The following is a 21,606-nucleotide window of genomic DNA, read 5'->3' as shown; positions in this document are numbered from 1 at the left end:
GATGGGTGAGAGGGAGTGAGCGGGAGCTCAAAGAGCAAACTATTGGAAAAGAAAAATGTTGGTGCTAGATTATCTCCAAATTTGTGGAGTTTACACTTTCTCAGCTGTAATACAGTAGAGCAGGAGATTTTACAAGCTTGAAATGTGCTGTGGTGCCTGAAGAGTTAGGCCTGAATTCTCATCACTTCCTCCAAATTTTTTTCCATTCCATTTGTAAGTCTGCACATGACAAGACTGTGAGTAATCTTTGAGTGCTGAACATCCTCCTGTGACTTGCAAAATATGTACTTGATAATCAGCCATGTAAAGGTTGCAAACATTACTCTATTTAGTGCACTCTGCTTGAACTCAGTGCGGTTGGATTGTTGACAGCCAATGGAGAATGAACCATGTGACAGCCATTGGGCCATAATCAATTAGAAGGCTGATCAATGGTGTTGTAGCTGCTGAGCATAAGCAGCAAATGGGAGGTGAGCAGTTGGCGGCTGAATGGGCCAAACCTGTTTCAAGCTTGGTTGCACAGTCGTGACTCTGGGTCCCAAGTAGTGGCCCATGGGTCAGTCCAAGGCAAGTCCATGCTTGCCCTCTCAGGACAGGCTGTGCCTTGCTGGGGTGGCTTGAGAGCTCCCTAACACATAGGTGGAATGTGAAATGGGTATCATTACAGTTGGAACTACTACAATGATATGTACCCTTTTATACTTGAATACTGCTGTGCGCTTGCCTCATTCTCAGTTGCACTTCCTGTTATATTTCCTGATTTTTTTTTTGCAGCCTTGAAAAGCATTAGTGCAAAATATGTTTTGTACAACCCTGGCCTGGCAGTGCGTTTGCACAAAAATAAATTTCACTGAAACACTTTGAGACGTGAACCTGGAAACAATTACTGCGATGTTGTTGTACAGCTGGTCAATGCCTCTGTTGATGCAGCAGAGAGAGGAATTTAATATGAGTGTGCTAAGCATGTGTACAATAGCATTGCTGACATTAATATCTAGCCTATTTTACAGAGACTTTTGACTCGTTACTTAGATAAGAACTGTGGCATAACATCTCTTGCATCATACAGTACAACAGAAACTGAGCAGGCTAAATATATAACTCCAACAGAATGGTCAGTGTGGATTGAAAGTAGAATTACGGAGTGATTTAAAAGCAAATGTTAAGGAACGTGTAGTAGCTCCACAGAAACTCTGTAGCTCGCTTGGATTCTGCCATGAATTTGGAAAAGGATTTAACTGTGGTTAGATGTCCATTTGCAAAAGGAACCGTGTGCTGCACAAATAGGAACATAGGAAATAGAAGCAAGAGCAGGCCATTCAGCCCCTCGAACCTGCTCCGCCATTCAATATGATCATGGCTGATCTTCTACCTCAATGTCATTTTCCCGCACTATCTCCATATCCCTTGATATCTTTAATATCTAGTGCAGCAAAGGTTTAATTGACAGCCAAAATATCCCCATTTTTCGATTCCAAGAAGAAACTGGAAGGGCCATTGTAAACACATCAGCAGTTGGGGGTCATTTGGAATCCGATGGTGTCTATTTAGCTGCAAGATACAAGTGTCCATAGCAGAAATTTACCCACATTTGGCTGTAGCTTCTAACAGCAGTTGGGGTGTTGTCCCGCTTCTCAGAATAGCCCATATCTCACCTTCTACTTCTTTTTAAAGCTGATTACTGTACTTGATGAACTGAAAACATTGTAAGTGGTTGAGTCACTTAGTACCTATTCCATGCTGCTCTCCATTCCCTGTTGTTAGTGACACATCATAGCCCTCAGAAGTCCATTACTGAAATTGCATGACACGGAAAAGCTAAAGGCATCCAAGTCATGCTTTCTGTACGATAAGGCTTAGATTTTACATAAGAGTCCATACTTAACCTGGTCTGTCATCATCCCAGCATGCTTGACAGCAGTGCAGTGCACTTAACCAACACATACCTGCCAAACACATTGGAAAGTGCCCTGTTCCCTTGTGTTAATCTTGTGAGGAACAAATCAATGGAGATGTCCCATTATTGACCAATTGGAATTGATATAAATAGTCCTTTTCTTTGTAAGTTTATTTTATTTTAAAATAATTATTAATTAAACTATTTTTGTAACGAGAAGTCTCAAAGATATGGTGGAATCTTTTGCCTCTGGGACCTGGATTAAGAGAATAACAGTCTTCCTGTCTGTTGCCTGTAAGGATCCTTTGTGAGATGAGTGTGGGCAGGCTCAATCCAATTACTAGTGGATGTGGGTTTACAGTAGAAAGATCTTCCTTTAATCTAGTACTAATCAGCAATCTCACTCAGAAATTATGGAATGACTATTGTGGGAAATTGAAGAAAGGTCACGAAGGTCTTCTGAGCAGAATAGAAAAGACGAATGAACAGTGTTTTCATTGTAGCTTATCTCATCCTCAGATCCAATGGATGACTTTGTGAAGTGCGGTCATTATTGTTATACAAACTGACATGGGGGCATCCAATTTACCCTCCAGTGAGTTTCACAAACAGTAAATGAATGAATGACCATATAATCTGCTGTTGTTGTGGTGCTGGTTGTAAGGGAGATGTTGGCCAAGACACCAGCAAAACTCTCCTCTCCTCTCCTAATGCCCTGTGATGTTTCACATCCGCCTGAGCAGACAGATGGGGATTCAGTCGAGCATCTCATCCAAATGACACCTCCGGCAATACTGCATTCCCCCTGTACTGCAGTGAAGTGTCAGGCTAGATTTATATGGTAGAGTAAAGTTTGAAGCCATTGCCTTCTCCTCAGAGGCAAGAGTGCTATCAACTCAGTCAAGCTGGCATTTTAGTGAGAGCTTTACTCTGCACCTCGTTGTGATATATATACCTGAGCTGAGCTGCGACAGTGGACAGCGGGTATCTGAAATGTGGAAAAAAATTTCCCCATTACAAACGTCCCTCACATCGTTGAGCACAAAAGTTTTTTAAAAAAGACTGCTGCCTGCATCCTATCCCAACATCTCATTCATCTATCACTGTCTGTCGACCTCCTTTTCTCTCCAATGCAACCAAAATCCTATTCCTTGTTTGCAAATATCTCCATGGCCTCCCTTTAGCCACCTGTAGCTCTGTGCTCCAGCCCAGACCCCTGTTCCTGCTTGGCCTCTGATCTATTCCCATTGCCAGATGCTTTAGAAGTGTAAATAGCTCAATTTATTACATCTGTAAACTTAGCAAATGACAGAAGATATTTTAAAATAAAATCCTTAGAAGAGCAAAACCTCTGATAGAGGAACTTTCCTCCAGCTCAACCCCTCATTATGGCAACTCTGTAGATATAATTCTGGCAACTTTACAGAAGCATTTATATATGTGGTATAACTTTATACACTCAACACATTCATCATGTTTCATATCATTTTCCAACACTTGTTTTAACACAGCTTGTGTTCAATAACAGGGTACAGTAACATAAATTGTAACATGAAAATTTAGACAGTGCAGGATGAATAGTTTTAAGAGTGTGTGAGAAAGATAACTGATTAGGCTGGAAAGTATTTGGGAAATTCTCCTGAGGAATGCTATCTTTGGAATGCTGTGGTTTAGAAATCGTGAATTACATAAATTCACGCAGTAATGGGTTACAATTGGAGTGATTAGTGACTAAGTAGAAGGGATTTATTTATATAAATATATAAAGACGTGCATATTGTTACAACCGAGGTGGGAGAAGTGCACTGTTTATTCTAGTTCCACTTCTCCATGGGTCACAATATATATCTACATTTTTTTCCATTTACCATTTATGGTCAATCATAGACTCTATTTTTATCCCAGAATAAAACACACCAACTAGATTTCTTTAATAAACAACAAAATTATCAGTTTATTATAAAACAAGTCTTAACCAATAATAAAGTAAAGCATAAACACACAGATTGAAATATTAAAGTTCCCTTTTTACCTTAGACCCTCACACACACACACACACACACACACACATACATACACCAGTTAACCGGAAAAATAAAGGGATTTGCATTTTAAAGCTCTATTATAAAAAAACAGACAAAACAGTTGGGTTAAATACTTGCTAATTCTTGAAGAAGAAAGAGAAGATATGGAAAGATGCCCTTTGTTTTAGTTTGGGGTCCCAAATGTGTATCGACGGCTGTCACTGGGATCTTCCTAGAACTGTTCTTTCCAGGCGATGTTGAAGATCAGTTTGAGTAGGCTTTCCAAGAAATGCACCAACAGGGGTTTCAGTTCCCACACATTCGATACACAGGGTTTCTTCAAATAAGGAGGAAAGTGGAGACTGACACACTGGATATGCAGGGTTTCTTTCAAACAGAGAGAAAGAGATGAGCTGGGTTTCCTCGGCAGGCAAAAATCAACTGTCTTCCAAGCTATTTACCCTCCAACTCACTGTCCAAAGTGAAATCAAAACAATGTCACAAGAATCAAGCCTCCTTACCCCTATAAATCTTGACCTGTCACTTCTCCATAAACATCTTCTCCAAGTCAAAACAACAAGCTCCCTGCTGGTATTTTATCTGAAAACAGATACCTTCCAGTAAGGGCTTTTTTACAAGTCAAGTCCAGGAAGCCTTCTGGTGACCTCTTTTTAAAAAAAAGTTCAGCATCTCTTCAAACTTCCAGATGAATCAGTGTCCATAATTCAACAAGTCCTTAAAAACATATTTTACATAAAAATAAGCACTCTTGTAACAATATCTACAGAGAAAGTTATTGTGAGTCTTGACTTTGGGGTAGATCCTGACTCTGTGTGATAGTGTAATTCAGGTGATAGCAAGTCGGCACTCTACCGATTTTTCATTCCATGCAAGTCAGTGGATATAATACCCAAGATCTACCGCACTTTGTTTATTGTAATAAATGAATCACTGGAAAATAAGTTGATTGCTGAAACAGTGAGTAGAAAGCGAGAATGAGTTTCCAATATATATACTCAAACTGATCTTCAACATCGCCTGGAAAGAACTGTTCTAGGAAGATCCCAGTGACAGCTGTCTATATGCATTTGGACACCAAACTAAAACAAAGGACATCTTTCCATATCTTCTCTTTCTTCTTCAAGAATTAGCAAGTATTTAACACAAATGTTTTGTCTGTTTTTTTGTAATAGATCTCTAAAATGCACATCCCTTTATTTTTCCAGTTAACCGGTGTATGTGTGTGTGTGAGGGGGGCTAAGGTAAAAGAGGAACTTTAATATTTCAATCTGTGTGTTTATGCTTTACTTTATTACTGATTATGACTTGTTTTATAATAAACTGATAATTTTGTTATTTATTAAAGAAACCTGGTTGGTGTGTTTTATTCTGGGATAAAAATAAGAGTCTATGATTGACCGTAATCGGTAAGTGGAAAAAAATTTAAATATATGCTGTGACCCGTGGAGAAGTGGCTCTAGAAAAAACAGTGCACTCCTCCCACCTCGGTTGTAACAATATGCACATCTTTATATATATATATAATTATGTATATATAATTCCCTTCTACTTAGTCACTAATCACTCCAATTGTAACCCATTACTGCCCTTTGTGTAATTCACGATTTTTTATTACAAAGGAAGAATGAACTTGCATTTAAATACAACCTTTCACATCTTTGGACAGTTCCAAAGTGTTGTGTGATTGTCTTTAATTTGATGTTCCTTCAAGATCTTATCTCGAGAGGCATCACCTTCAAGGGAAGACAAGTGATTGTGCCCAAAGCTCACTGAGGACATCCTGTCACAACTTCACCAAGGCCATATGGGCATAGAGCGAACAAGACAACTGGCACATGGCACTGTTTATTGGCCAGGGATCAATAATGACATTGATAGGTTAGTGACGATGTGTGAGGCATGCCAGAGCCTCCACCCACAACAACGCAAAGAGCCTCTGCACCCTCACAAGATTCTGTCAGTCCCTTGATACCCACTGACCTATTTTCTGTTAATGGAGAAAACTTTATCTTAGTCACTGACTATTTCTCCAAATTTCCAATTGTCAGACAGGTAAAAGACACTTCAAGCACGGTTGTCATAGACACATTAAGTGCTATATTCAATCTATTTGGTGCACCTGAAGAAATCATTTCTGACAATGGGCCACAGTCAAACCTTTCAGGGATGTGTGCACCAAATGGGGCATAAACCATGTGACATCCTCACCACATTACCCTATGTCTAATGGTCTTGCCGAGCGAATGGTTCGCACAGTCAAAGCACTTATCCTAAAGTGTAGGGCAACGAAACAAAATCTTCATGTCGCCATGCTCCACCGCAGAACAACACTTATGGATATGGGCTTACTGTCACCAGCAGAGATCATGTTTGGCAGACAAGTGCAGACGACTCTGCCAAGCCATCATCCGTCCAAATTCTCTGAGGTGCAGGAGACACTGCTCGCAAAAAAGGGTAGAATGAAGATGGTACACACAGGGGTGGAACTACCTCAGCTAACAAGTAGGACAAAAGGTTAGGGTCATACATCCCACCATGAAAACATGGTTGCCTGTAGAGGTGTCTGGAGTGAGCGGTGAGCCTAGGTCCTATGACATTACAACATCTAGCAGAGCGGTGTTCAGAAGGAACCGAAGTCAACTGAGAGCGGTGTGCAGTAACTCCAATTGTGCACGGTGGACTTGAGGGAGCACCCTCTGATGGTGGGGGTGTGACAGATCAACAAGACAGCAACCACCGCATTGACAACATACCTGCAAACCCAGGACAGCCAAGGGTCAAATTCACATCCCCAGAAGATTATAACATAACCAGATCTGGAAGAGTTGTTAAAACACTGAAACAATATATGGACTCTTAAGCCTCTACATTTGTAAATTTCACGATCCCTATTCATGTGTAAATAATTTTGATGTTATCTAATTTTATGTATTTTTACTATTACCATACGAGACTTATCATTGGAAAGAAGGGGGATGTTGTGTGTGGTTGCCTTTAAGAGTGATGTCCCTTTAAGATCTTAGTATGCGAATGAGCTGAGTAGCAGGATGTAGTGTTGTGAACTAACGCCAAGAGTCAAGTCCTGCAGGATGTAGTCATGTAACTAACGCCAAGAGGCTAGTCCTGCAAATAGTTTGCTCTGCGGTGTACTTACTTGTGAGCTGTTAATAAACCTTTTTGAGATCTTCAATCAACTGAACTCCATGCATCTCATTTATGTTGCATCAGACAACATACAAAGCTTCTCATTACACAAAGCACTTCACAACTTGAGGTAAATGCTGGTCATGAAACTGGAAGCTCCCCCCTGTTTCCCATGCAGTGGGATCTTTTATATCCACCTGCTCTCAGGCCAGCTTAGCTGCAGTCTTGTGCTCTAGGATTTTCCACTTGACAGTGCTCTAGCTTGTCAATCAAACTGGCTTTGGGTGGGGAAACCTACAGATAAAATGTCAAGATGTCCTGGAAACTCATACTGCCTCCTCACCTCTGAGCTGAAGTCCAGGCCCACAGTAGCATGCTGCTGCCTCTAGGGAAGATTTAATTCAAGTTGATTGTGGGGAGTCTTCAGGATAATCCCTGAGGGATCATAATTTCAATCTGGGCCGTTCTGACTCAGTGGGGCTAGGCAGAGTCAATAGGGGTTTGCTTCAAGGCTCATTGAAGACGAGAAGAACATAAAATAACTGGAGCCTCTTTCTGACATTAAGGTGTCCAACAGCATTGCCACAAATCATTGGGACTGATTGTGAATATTTTCCAAGCTCTACCTGCACTTTAGTTGCTTGTGAAGCCTGTTCGAATAAGTTCAGGCAAAATAGCAGCACTCAATTGCCATTCCCATGTCAGTGATCAATAGCTGTTCTTAATTTTAAATTGCTCTTACTGAGCAGGACTATTAAAAACACGACCCACAATCAATCTGGAAACAGAGAAGTCCGAATACAATGAATACTGGGACGCACCATATTGCCACAATATGTTAGTGATTCTATTTTGCTGCTGGATGAGAGCCATTGTTTACCTGAGGCATAACGGAACAGACGCTCTTTTAGACAGCTTGACTGAGATTGGGTCGAGCACTGGTAGTTGGAGATGGTGATGGTAACTGCACCTCCTTGATAGCTGAAGTGCTATGAAGTGAACATTTACACTAAGTAAAGGAGAGGAAGAAATGTTGGGACAGCAGTGGAGTATTCTATATGGTAGGTTTACCCATATTCTACAAGCCCATGCAGCAGATACCTTGGCCGCAATATTTAGGGGAGAGAGCAGATGAGCAAGCGCTTGCAAGAGGAAATCCTGGGAACCATGAGGTCTGGCCGAATTTAACGGCAGGACCTTGTGACCATTTTTAACTCTGTTTCCTGCACAGTAGCCGGCCAGATTGACAGGCTGACTTGCTGCTGAGCGAGAAGACCGTAGACGGGCCCATTGGAGACAGTCCCCTGCAATCGGGAACAATCACATAGTTGATGTGGGGTTGGGGGGGTGGGGTGGGACTGGCAATCGTGAGGGTGAGAGGACAGACTCTGGATCACAGGTTTGGGAGTGGTGGGGGGAGGGTGGTGCAGTTGGCCGATTGCGGCAGAAGATTTGCTCAAGGGGCAGGTGGGGGGGAAGCACTCCTGCTGCTTCTGGCCCACAAGCAGTGCTTTAAAAAAAGTTACCTGCTTGATCCTGAGCCCCGGAAAACCCAGCCCACAGCTATTCAACTATGGGAGCCTGAGTGAAATATTATAAAAAGGTGTCCTGCCTCTCGAGAGCAGGATGCAGACATGGCATGCAACCTACTTTTGTAAAATTAGCGGCATGTGCAGACACTTTGGGTTAGGGTTGCTATACGGGACCCTCTCCTGGCAAACAGTTAATTACACACAAAAAAGAGAGAATTCATAATGAACCTTTTATAACTAGAGTCATAGAGTTATACAGCACAGAAACAGGCCCTTCGGGCCATCATATCTGTGCCAGCCATCAAGCACCTAACTATTCTAATCCCATTTTCCAGCACTTGGCCCGTAGCATTGTATGCTATGGCGTTTCAAGTGCTCATCTAAATACTTCTTTATTGTTGTGAGGGTTCCTGCCTCCACCACCTCTTCAGGCAGTGTGTTCCAGATTCCAACCACCCTCTGGGTGAAAACATTTTTCCTTAAATCCCCTCTAAACCTCCTGCACCTTACCTTAACTGCTCAAAGAAATCTCCCTTTGTGTTTCGTTTAATAGTGAAACGTAAACATTCTGTACCTGAGAAGGCATTTGCACTCTACAAATGTGAATTGGTGATCAGAATAGAAATTTTAATATATCTTTTAAATAAATTATGATTAATGCTGGAAGTGGAGAAGGGGATCTACAAGGAGAATGTGCAATGTACTTACAAGAAGGATAGTGCCAGGGCCTGCACTAGACTAGTCCCATGGAGATTTGGCCCTGGAGGCTGCTGTTAGCAATCCGCTTGACTGCATTGTTCATAATTAGTACTTGTATGGAAATATATACCTGCCAACCAGGAAAACTAGCAAAAGTTAGCCAACAGCCTCGAAAGAGCAAATGTCCTATTAAAAAAATTAACTGCCCTAAAGAGGCCCTAATTTTAACTCTGACATGCAGACACAAGTAACTGCACTGAAAGTACAGTAGGACACAGTCTGTCTGGAACAGAAGAGTTTTGGAAATCAACAACAGCTTAATAAAGAGTAAGGACAAATTATTAGGATTGTATGCCTTTCATCAGTTTTGACCAGCTTGCACAAACAACCACGTGTGTTGAGATTGCAGAGCCACACCTCACTTAACAGCAACAGTTATATTTAAACTGCGAGACTGTGGGTGATGTCCCACAGAGTGGGAGAGCCCAGAAGATTCAGTGGAGGTGTCTTGGACTTGCTGGGGAGGCTCAATTAGGTCAAATCCCATCAATGTGCTCACTTCAGGATAAATGTGCACTCTAAAAATGTGTTTATTTTAAACAAACAATTTTTCCCCTCCTTCTCTACAACAATTTGCATTTATATAGCACCTTTAAAATACATACAACATCCCAGGGAACTTCACAGGAGCATTATCAAAGAAAATTTGATTTTTTGGGGGACACCAGAGGTAGCAGTGTGGGAGCAGGAAGAGAAATCATTGTCGGTGATTTTGTGGCTATGACGAGATAATTAGGAATAGAACCAGGCAAGAACTGTATCACCTATCTTGTTCACTAATGTCCTTTAGGGAAGGAAATCTGCCTTCCTTACCTGGTCTGGCCTACATGTGACTCCAGACCCACAGCAATGTGGTTGACTCTTAACTGCCCTCTGAAATGGCCAGCAAGCCACTCAGTTGTCAAGGGCAATTAGGGATGGGCAGGAAATGCTAGCCTTGCCAGTGATGCCCACATCTCATGAAAGAATACGAAAAGCAATGGAGGAGAGGCGGTGGAGGAGGAGGATGTGGTCAACTGTACTAAAAGGCTGCAGACAGCTTGAGAAGAATAAGGATGAATCACTACCATGGTCGTAGTCACATAGGATGTAATTTGTGACCTTGATAAGAGCCCTTTTGGTAATGTAGCAGGAGTGGAAACCTGATTGGAGGGATTCAAACATGGAGTTCCTGGAAAGATGGGCGCAGATTTGGGAGGTGACAAAACGTTCAAGGACTTTGGAGATGAAAGGGAGGTAGGAGTTGCATCTTTCTCTAATTTCTCTCCTGTCTCCCCTTAGGCGGCCACTCAGCTCATCTTGTCCATGAGACCCATCTCCTGCTCCTTTGACCCTGATCCCACCAAACTGCTGACCACCCAACATCCCTTCCTGACCCCCATGTTAGCTGATATTGTTAGCAGTCCCTTATCCTCAGGTACTGTCCTCCTACCCTTCAAATCTGTCTTCATCACCCTTTCTTCAAAGAAGATGAGCTCAGTGAGCACCTAAGGGGAGATAGGAGAGAAACTAGAGCAAGATGCAAGTTCAGGGCTAGGGCGAGGGGATTCTTCGAGGACATTTGGCCCAGTGGGCTAAGGGAAGGGAGGAAAGCAGCAGAGGCAGCTGAGCGGATGGTCTTAATCTTCGTGACAACGAGGATGATTGGTGCAATGTCTGCCCAGTGATGTAATTCCCTGTGACAGATGCTACTAAAGAACACAGGAACTTGCATTTACTTGAACGTTTTTTTAAAACAAGTATGTTAAAGTGGGATTCTACCCTGGTTAAATGAACGTTTCAATAGTTTACTCTTAAATACAATCCTCTGCCCAGTGTTCTGACCCATGTGCTGTGGAGATTGTATACATAGGCCATGTGATACGTGAAAAGTATCAATATTTCCTGGCTTGCTGATTCCAATTGCTATCGTTGACCTATTTAAATTATTTCCTTAGCTATCTTATTTACATGGGCTACAAGGACTTATTTCTAATCAAATTTCAAACTTGCCTTCAATTACAAACCTTTTGAGCGTGTCACATAATTTCAGGCTGATGTGATATCCAGTGTCTAAATGCGGACAGAAATCCTAACTCCTTTCCAAATCAGTTTACAATTTATAAAATCTATACTTAATGCCGTTATCACATTGTTTCATATCAAGCCAGAATTTACAAAAGTGTGTTTCACAGCTTTTTGTGTTTTATAGAATTGTGAAGGACGAACTGGTTTCTTGCAGGTTTTTCAAAACTGTGTTCTTATTTCACTCAAACTCCGATAGGTGTCTTCAAAAAATTTATCTATTATCCTTTTAAATTTGATAAGCTCCTTTGCTTCCACTCCTTGCATTGACTGTTCCCTATATTATACCATCTTCTGCACAAAGGAATTTTTAACTGTATATCTTTTCTCCTCTATTTTTAAATCCGTGGTCCTTTGTCATAGAATGTAAATTAACATTGAAAATCATTCTAGGATCCAGTTTATTAATCCCATTTATGTACTCAGTTGCCTTGCTGTGGCTCAGTTGGTAGCACTCTTATCTCTAACTCAGAAGGTTGTGGGTTTGAGTTCCACTCCGGAGACTTGAGCTGATAATTTAGGCTGATGCTCCCAGTGCAGTACTGAAGCAGTGCTACGCTGTTGGAGGTGCTGTCTTTTGGATGAGATATTAAAACGAGGCCCTGCCTGCCCTCTCAGGTGGATATGAAAGATCCCATGGCACTAGGGCAGAGGAGCTCTTCTGGTGTCCTGGGCAATAATATCCCTCAACCAACATCATTAAAACTGATGATCTGGTCATTATCACATTGCTGTTTGTGGGAGCTTGCTATGCACAAATTGACTGGCGCATTTCCTACAGTTTTTTTTATTCATTCATGGGATGTGGGCGTCGCTGGCTAGGCCAGCATTTGTTGCCCATCCCTCATTGCCCTTGAGAAGGCGATGGTGAGCTGCCTTCTTGAACTGTTGCAGTCCATGTGGAGTATGTACATCCACAGTGCTGTTAGGAAGGGAGTTCCAGGATTTTGACCCAGCGACAGTGAAGGAACGGCGATATAGTTCCAAGTCAGGATGGTGTGTGGCTTGGAGAAGAACTTGCAGGTGGTGGTGTTCCCATGCATTTGCTGCCCTTGTCGTTCTAGATGGTAGAGGTCAGGGGTTTGGAAGGTGCTGTCTAAGGAGCCTTGGTGCATTGCTGCAGTGCATCTTGTAGATGGTACACACTGCTGCCACTGTGCGTCGGTGGTGGAGGGAGTGAACGTTTGTGGATGGGGTGGCAATCAATTGGGCTGCTTTGTCTTGGATGGTGTTGAGCTTCTTGAGTGTTGTTGGAGCTGCACCCATCCAGGCAAGTGGATAATATTCCATCACACTCCTGACTTGTGCCTTGTAGATGATGGACAGGCTTTGAGGAGTCAGGAGGTGGGTTACTCGCCTCAGGATTCCTAGCCTCTGACCTGCTCTTGTAGCCATGGTACAACATTACAACAGTGACTGCACTTAATTGGCTGTAAAGTGCTTTGGGGCACACTGAGGTCATGAAAGATGTTATATAAATCAAGTCTTTGTGTCTTGCTGTCTGTTTTTCTTCTGTTCTTTGCCCACCAAGGTCACACTGTTTCCTCCTACTAGCACCACAGCGCTCAGGCGTTTGCCCAAAACTCAAGGTAGGGACAATATCTTGGCCAAACTAAGTATCACTTCCTCAGAATTAGATTTTCCCTCCAACCCCAGCGGGAAGAAGCTACAATCTCACTGTCCATAAGCATCTGCCAAAGGTTTGGTGGCTATACACACCATGGGTCATGGTATTCTTGGTCAATGCTGAGGAACATAGTTGCAACATATGATGATAATGTAGTCGTCACAGGTATGAGCTCAGTGATTCTGAGCTTGGTTAAATGGTTGGTGGAGTTAAAAAGGAAGGGTAGTTCTCTCTGGTGAAGATCAGAGATTGGCTGAAAGAAGGCTTTCAATAGTTCTGGTTAGTGGGATGATGTCAAGCTGCAGAAGTGTGGAGTGCTCCAGGGGTCAGTGCTGTTGCCCCTACTTTTACATTCAGGAGTTAGATGTGATTTGGTCAAACTCACGCACACGCTAGAAAAGGAAGCTGAGTCTCATGGAGACACCGAGGAGCACTAGAAGAACCTTGACAACATTTGTAAGTAGGCAGCACTATGGCAGATGTAGTTCAGTATGATAAGTACAAAGTACTATAGAATGGTTGAAAAAAACATTGAGATACGCTTACTCAAAGAATGCTGTTGAATGAGATGGTTTAGAAGTGGCAATAAACGGAACACTAATGCCAGTCATTGTGTTGGTGTAGCAATCGTTAAGCTTAACAGTAGACTGAAATGTATTGTCAAATCTGACACCATTATGTTGAATCCGTACAGTGCTTTGCTTAGGCTACACCTGGAATAGTGAGTCCAGTCTGGTCACCAAGACACAAGGGACAATGGCAGTGATTCCAGGGGTAGGAAAGGGCCATGAAAGAGATTCCAGGAGTCAGATGACTAGAAAAACCTCTGACTCCTGGTGAATTAGAAGAAACCTTCGAGGGATTTGATTAAAGATACTAAGCTAAACAGAAAGGGTAAAACTGGAGCACAAATTTGAGTTAAAACATTACTGCAGGCCACACAAGTATAAACTGGTAAAAGACAAGCTCAGGTCTGATGTCAGGAGGCACTTCCTTAAACAAAGAGCAATTAAATGATCCTCTCAGTAGGATAGTAGAGGGAGTAACTCTGGAATCATTCGACATAGAGAATGGAAGTACAAAACTACCGTCCATAAGTTTAAGATAGTCTCTAATAATTCCAATACAAAATTTAGGAGAAATGTCTTTCCTCAGAGAGTAGTTAGAATGTAGAATGCTACCACATGGAGTGGTTGAGGCAAATAGCTTGGATACATTTAAAGGCAAGTTAGATAAACACATGAGGGAGAAAGGAATAGAGGATATGTTGATAAAGTAAGATGAAATAGGTAGGAGGAGGCTGTTGTGGAGACATATGGAGTAGCCATATAGATACCGTGGTTGCAGAAGCGGGTCGGAGGCTGGGGGCCTGCGGTGTGTAACTCACCTCCTGACTCCCCAAAGCCTGTCCATCATCTACAAGGCACAAGTCAGGAATGTGATGGAATACTCTCCACTTGCCTGGATGGGTGCAGCTCCAACAACACTCAAGAAGCTCGACACCATCCAGGACAAAGCAGCCCGCTTGATTGGCACCCCATCTATAAATATTCACTCCCTCCACCACCGATGCACAGTGGCAGCAGTGTGTACCATCTACAAGATGCACTGTAGCAACGCACCAAGGCTCCTTAGATAGCACCTTCCAAACCCCTGACCTCTAGGACAAGGGAAATAGATGACTGGGAACACCATCACCTGCAAGTTCCCCTCCAAGTCACACACCATTCTGACTTGGAACTATATCGCTGTTCCTTCATTATCGCTGGGTCAAAATCCTGGAACTCCCTTCCTAACAGCACTGTTGGTGTATCTACACCCCAAGGACTGCAGCGGTTCAAGAAGGCAGCTCACCACCACCTTATCAAGAGCAATTAGGGATGGGCAATAAATGCTGACCTAGCCAGCGACACCCACATCCCATGAACGAATAAAAAAAAACATAGACCTGTTGAAATCACAGAATGTAGAGCCTATTGGGCTAAATGGCTTTTTTCTGTGCTGGAAAATTCTATGCAATGAGGCAAATAGATGCTGTGACTGGAGGTTTGGGAGAGGAGCCATTGTTTCTACAGAAAGACGAGCTAGATGGGCTGAATGGTCTGTCATGTACACTGACCTTTAAAGGGTCTGCAAAAAAAACCCTACCCATAAAAAGAAGAGACTGGAATTTGCAACTTCTCTTCTGGATTTTCACATTTCTGTTAAGTGCAAAGAAAGCATGAAGTAGTCTCTCGCTCAGCTCCTTCCAAGGAAAAGTAGAGAAGCTAAACTTTCAAAATGTGCACAAAAAAAGTATTGTTATAATTTTTTAAGAAGTTGGATGTTTATTTACATTTTCCATTTTAACCCCTGATATTGTTGTTTCCAGGCTATTACGTGGTGAGTTATACTTCGGAGGTGGATGGCAAGCGGTTAGGCCGGAGACTGATGGAACACAGCAATGAGAACACCACAGATGCCAAGGCAACCTCATATCAGTACAAGAACTGCACTGAACCTGGTAAGAGAAACATAGCATCACCAGCTCCTGGGAAGAAGAGTTCATCAGAAAATATTGAAATACTATGGGGCCTTATGTTGCCATTGTACAGGAGTGACATGGTTCCTTTGCAATATATACCTATTGTACCATATAGTCATGGGTAACAGGCTCACCCTGTTAGTTGCCCTATTGCTCAGAGTAGTTTGCTATATCCCCTCTGAGAGGGAAGGAAATTCAGGAGATTGACATTGGTAGAGACATGTTGGTTTGCCTGCTCTATCGGTCACGGAAAGGGAAATGGGAGAAATGAAAATATTTTTTAAAATAAAAATATTTATGCTGCTCTCATGCAATTTCTGAGAGATTATCTAAGATTGTTTAGAATTGATAAATAGCTGAAGGTATTCTAAAGGACATTGTGGTTTCCTTTAAAGGAAGGTACAGTCATTTGAGTATCTTAAACTACTATGAAAGTGGTGCCTTTGTTAATTAATTATGTCATGTATCTTTGTAGTTGCAAATGGATGACTTTTTATCGAGACAGACTGAAACCACAAGCTTGCATGACAGCAGGTATAATGCAGACTTTCCATAGTAACTGTTTGTGCACAGAGTAAGTGTTCCCAAGAGCTGAACTTGCCCATTAGTTGAAGCAGTATCTTCAGGAAAAAAATATTCATGAGAGCTTGAAATCATCTTTTCTTCATCTTTGCTGCTCACCCTCAGTTGACTGTATCAAACGAAATTGTGCTGTAATATTAATGTGACTTTAGAAAAGTCCTGTGTCTGCTATTCTAATGGAGGCATTAGCTCCGCTTATTTTAAATGGCATTGGGCTGGATCTTGCAGCGTACACCATTAGTTCGATTTTTTCCTGCATAATTCAGCTCATAATTGTTTTGGCATTGTAATGGGAGGGAACCTGAGTGGGGGCGGGGAGAGTGAGCGCAGACCAATAGCGTCCCTCCGGAGTTTTGTAGAGCTTTGTGAATCACTTGTGTGCCTCCTGACCCCAAATGGAGACAGGTTATAAAGAAGAGATTAACCTTTATGTGGGCAGCCTCCAGTGTTCCCTTTAAGGACCAGTGGTTAGGTCATAGCAAGAACAGGAAAAGCTGAGTGCAGGCTCCACTCAGTGCTGACAACATTCCACGAAGGACCCCTAAAACAGGTGTTGGGCCTCTCATTTACATATTCAAAGGACCTAACACCTGTTTAAGGCTGCCACCAGGTATGCCTGAATATAAACTGAGCCAGATTGGCATTAGAATGTATTTCAGGCACCTGGGAGTTTAGGACATAACGCAGCGAATTTGGATCCTTTTGGCCATGTTTCACACCTGAAAAATAGGTGCAATGAGTTCCAACTTCTCCCCTTTGTGTCTTTGCTTAAATTTTACCCTCTTACAAATAACCAGCATTCAATGAAAAGGGATGGGCAGAAGAGACAATTTTGTTCTCAAGGCATCATACTTACAAGCTGCTTTCCAAGGAGAGAGATTCCAGAACTGGTGGTTGGGAGAGAGCTCTCAGACCCATCTGGGTGTGTTTTCAGTGAACGAGTGACAGAAAAACAAGCTAAATTGTTTATTGTAAATAGGCAAAGTTCTGCAGGATCAGCTCCATTGTAGTTACTGAAGCAGTCTGACCATTTGAGTCCCCTTTCTATTTTTTTTAAATTCTCTTTTGTTTTGTCTCTTTTTTATGTCTCTTGTATCTGAAGCCTCTCTGGTAAGAATTAGGGTGAGTTGGATTTCAGCTTTCACTGGAGAAAGGAGCCTTGTTACAAAAAAACACATGCACACAGAAACTCACAAAATCCATCCACACTGAGGGTAAGAAATGTGAGAACCATGATGGTTCACATATTGGAGCAATTACAAAGGCTTGTCTTGAGGAAGTTAAACTATTTTATGTTTGTGCATATTTCTGGTGCTGTTATTGCTTCTCATGCAGCTAGTATGAAGGATTTTGATCGGGTGAATAGTGGGAAACTTTTTCCACTGGCAAGAGGATCAGGAGGCAGAGGACACAGAGATAAGGTAATTGGCAAAAAATCCACAACATTTACTAAATGATACTAGGGATGAGGAACCTCAGTATATGGAAGACTGGAGAAGCTGGGTTTGTGCTCCATAGAGCAGAGAAATTTGAGAGATTTCGTAGAAGGTGTTCAAAATGATGGGGAGTCTTTATAAGGAGAAACTGTTTCCACTGGCGGAAGATCAGTAAATACAGGGCACAGAGTTAAGATAATAGGGAAAAGAGCCAGAGGGGAGATGAGAAGAACTTTTATTCACGCATCGAGTTGTTATGATCTGGAAAGCGCTGTCTGCAAGGATGGTGGAAGCAGCTTCAATAGAAACTTTCAAAAAGAAATTGGATATAGATTTAAATGGGAAAAGTTTGCAGGGCTATGAGGAAGGAGCATGGCAGTGGGACTAATTGGATAGCACCTTCAAAGGGCTGGCACAAACACAATGGGCTGATTGGGCTTCTTCTGTGCTTTAAAATCCTATGCTTCCACTACCCTAAGGCTCTACCCCCACTGTACAGTGCCAGTTCAATTCATTTGGATGCCATTTCAGAGATTTACGCCAGATTTTGCACCCCGCCCTGCTACAGGAGTAGGCTGGAGATGCGGGGGGGAGGGGAGAGCGTAAAATTGAGTCGGAGATGGGGGAGGGGGGTGTCGTTCCTATCATCTTCCTGCTCCCGCTGCAGTTTTACGTGGCGAAGAGGTGACAAATGGCCAGCCCGCCCCAGGCCAATTAATTGCCACTTAAGTGCCTCCTCCCCCAGCAGCTGGTATATTACCAGTGGCGGGCGGGTGGTTCAGTAGCTCAGAAGGCCACCCAGTAAAACCTGGCAACCTTCTTGTGGGATGTGGGCAGGCTGCGTGCCCTCCTGATCGGGCACCCCCCCCCCCCCCCACAACGTTGTTGCATCACCAGGGCCCAGCCGATTGTCCCGGGCGAGGCCCCACACACTTACCTGCATTCTGGAGCCTTGTCCGTGTTGCCGATCCTGGTTGGATGCAGTCCCAGCAGGGGCCACCACTCCTGCTGGGACTGAAGAGCTGCCAGCCCGCTGACTGGCCTGCAGCTCTTTGAGGCGGGATTTCCTAGCTTAGAGGGGCAGAAGTCCCGCCCGAGGCCGATTAGCCTGCGCCACATAAACTTACAGTGTGGCTTTCAGGCCTGGTGGAGGGGTCGAGGTGGCAGGGCCTCTGGCCCGATTAAAGTTCCAGCCATTTTAACAAACGTGAAACTCAGAGCCTGCTAAGATGCATCTTGCACAAATTCATAATAGAATTTGTAAATATATATAAATCTACTGTGAAATTGTTTTCACATCTAATCAAAGTTGTAAATTCCAATTATTACATGCAGGGCTCTGCTTGTAGCACATTGAGATAACGGCAGGTATTTTGGGTACAGTAGCATAGTGGTTATATTACTGGACTATTAATCTAGAACCTCAACTATTAGTCTGTAGATGTGTGTCCTTTAGGGATGGAAATCTGACATCCTTCACAGTCTGGCCTATATGTGACTCCAGACTCACAGCAATGTGGTTGACTCTTAACTGGCTGAATAAGTCACTATTTTATCAAAAAGCGCTACAAAAAATCTATAAATCCACATGGACAGCAGTGTCTCACGAAGGCAGCTCACCACCGCCTTCTCGAGGGCAATTAGGAATGGGCAATAACTGCTGGCCTAGCCAGCGACACCCATGATTCCCGTGGATGATTTTTTAAAAAAAATCAGCAACAATGTCCATTTCACAAGAAAACCGCCCATCAAAACAATGAGGTCAGGGCAAAAATATAATTACAGATTCAGATCTTCCATATTTACCTTCTCAAGTTCTATGGTGCTGGTCGCTCCCATAAATGATCTGAATATCTTAATTTTCTGGGAGCTGACTTACACTGACCAATATCTACTGGTACAGTCGTGTGATTCTGGAGTAACAATCGTACTCCCTTGTAATTTGAAGCAGATATTCATGTTGTTCATAGTGTCCTCCTTCAATCTCCCCGAAAGCAGAGAGATCAAACACTAGTGAACTCTCACCAAATAGCCAGTTCACTGAGTTCAATCAGTACAACCTATGTTTACGTAATGATACAAAATAATGAAGATGCTGAACTTTCCATATCAGTGGTCCATCTGACATGACGACTGGAGAGCGATTTCTGACTGCACGCTCCAGCATTTCCATTGACCTACAGCCTTTTTTTGCGTTATAACTGCCTTGAAACATTGTTTCAAAAACCTCCCTGACTACTTGTTTCTGCTGCTATCTTGTCTGTTCACAGTCAATTGGACCAAAGACTAACCAACACAACAGGTGAGAGGTGTTTTCTCAATTGCCGAAACAATCTTAGCAAATCGCTTAAATGCCTATTATCTTCGGACAGACAGTTTATAAAAAAAACTTCAGTAAATACAATGTGCTTTAAAAAAACCCATTAAAAATAACCCTTTCTGTATGAAGAATAATTCAGAAATATGACAAAAACTGCCTGTTGAAACAATCAGATCCAAGGGGAAAGGACAGCATTTTATAGTCCAACATAGTACCTTAAGTTTTAAATAAATCTCTTTGAATACTCGCCTGGAGAAATGCCCTGCCTAGTATAGAACAGTCATACTAAGCAGTGAAGCCCTGATTTATGCTGAGCTAGCTGGACTTAGCTGGGTCAGTGGTAAAGGTGTAACAGCTAGCCTCAGGAACCCTGCATTAGGAAGGGGAGTGGGTCGGGGGAAATCAGCCAGGGTTCCTGCTTACTATTTAGTAACCTATATGTAGAAGGTGTGTACATGTGAGTGCTGGATGAAAAAGAATCAAGCTTGCAGTTACAACCTCTAATGACTGAGTAACCAGCTGAAGAGGTGTCAACAGTGGAGTGTATAAACCACCTTCTCCTGAAATTTGTTGCAGAAGAAATGATTACGAGACAAATGGAAGATTGAGGGAAAGGATAAGGGAATTTATCTGCATCATAATACTTGGATTGTTTTCACTGGAACGATGGAAGTGGAGGGGGCGACATGATAGAGGATTACGAAGTTATGAGTGCCATGGACAGAGTGGATAGTCAGAAGCTTTTTCCCAGGGTGGAAGAGTCAGTTACTAGGGGACATAGGTTTAAGGTGAGAGGGGCAAAGTTTAGAGGGGATGTGCGAGGCAAGTTCTTTACACAGAGGGTGGTGAGTGCCTGGAACTTGCTGCCGGGGGAGGTGGTGGAAGCAGGTACGATAGCGACGTTTAAGAGGCATCTTGACAAATACATGAATAAGATGGGAATAGAGGGATACAGTCCCCGGAAGTGCAGAAGGTTTTAGTTTAGACAGGCATCAAGATCGGCGCAGGCTTGGAGGGCCGAATGGCCTGTTCCTGTGCTGTACTGTTCTTTGTTCTTTGTATATCAAAGTATGTTGTGAAACGTAACATAAACGCACCAGAGCTCAGCTTAATTTGGGAGGCCTTTATAATGTCACCATGTTCAGCAGAAACAACATGCCACATGTGGTGACATTGTATTAAATGTTTTATATCTGCAGTATGCGGGGACTACACAAGAATCTGTAGATCATGTGACACCAGCATGGACGGTGTACTGCATGTGCGATGTAATGGAGTCTGATCTGGCTGGAATCAGTTTATTTTTCTTTTTAGCTATCTTTCTAATGACCCTGCGAACATTTAATCCTATTATAATAGTCCTTCTTGGTTTATGAAGCCCATTCGAAAAGGAATCCTACAATTTCAATGAGGGATCACATTTAACATCCCATGACTGCACAGGCACCCAAGTATTAGCTTCATTCAGCTCTTATTTTTGGATCTTTTAATCTGGGTCAGGAAGTGCGACCTCAAAACAGAAGAAGTACTCTTGAAACTGGTGCTACAAGTTCCTTCCAATCACAAATCTTTTGTTAGTGGTTACTAGTTAGATATTGCTTGCATTCCAGAAAACAGTTATATTTCCCCCCTCGTCCCCTTAAATCTGTTCTTCTGAAAGCAGTGACTAATGCTCG

General features: G+C 42.7%; 1 protein-coding gene across 2 annotated transcripts in view; it reads left to right on the top strand.

Moving 5' to 3' along the window:
- Positions 1 to 21,606, top strand: part of LOC137376249 (sodium/potassium/calcium exchanger 3-like) — a 451,264-nt gene that overhangs the window by 17,024 nt on the left and 412,634 nt on the right. For both annotated transcript variants that reach the window (XR_010976157.1, XM_068044421.1), the window contains exon 2: positions 15,440 to 15,571. Coding sequence is in view for 1 of the 2 variants with exons in the window: in XM_068044421.1 (XP_067900522.1) it covers positions 15,440 to 15,571 (132 nt within the window). In the remaining variant the exon portion in view is untranslated. The remainder of the gene's footprint in view (positions 1 to 15,439; positions 15,572 to 21,606) is intronic.

The sequence above is a fragment of the Heterodontus francisci genome, chromosome 13 (assembly GCF_036365525.1).
Source record: "Heterodontus francisci isolate sHetFra1 chromosome 13, sHetFra1.hap1, whole genome shotgun sequence".
NCBI lineage: Eukaryota > Metazoa > Chordata > Chondrichthyes > Heterodontiformes > Heterodontidae > Heterodontus > Heterodontus francisci.
This window is presented reverse-complemented; position numbering and strand designations above follow the sequence as displayed.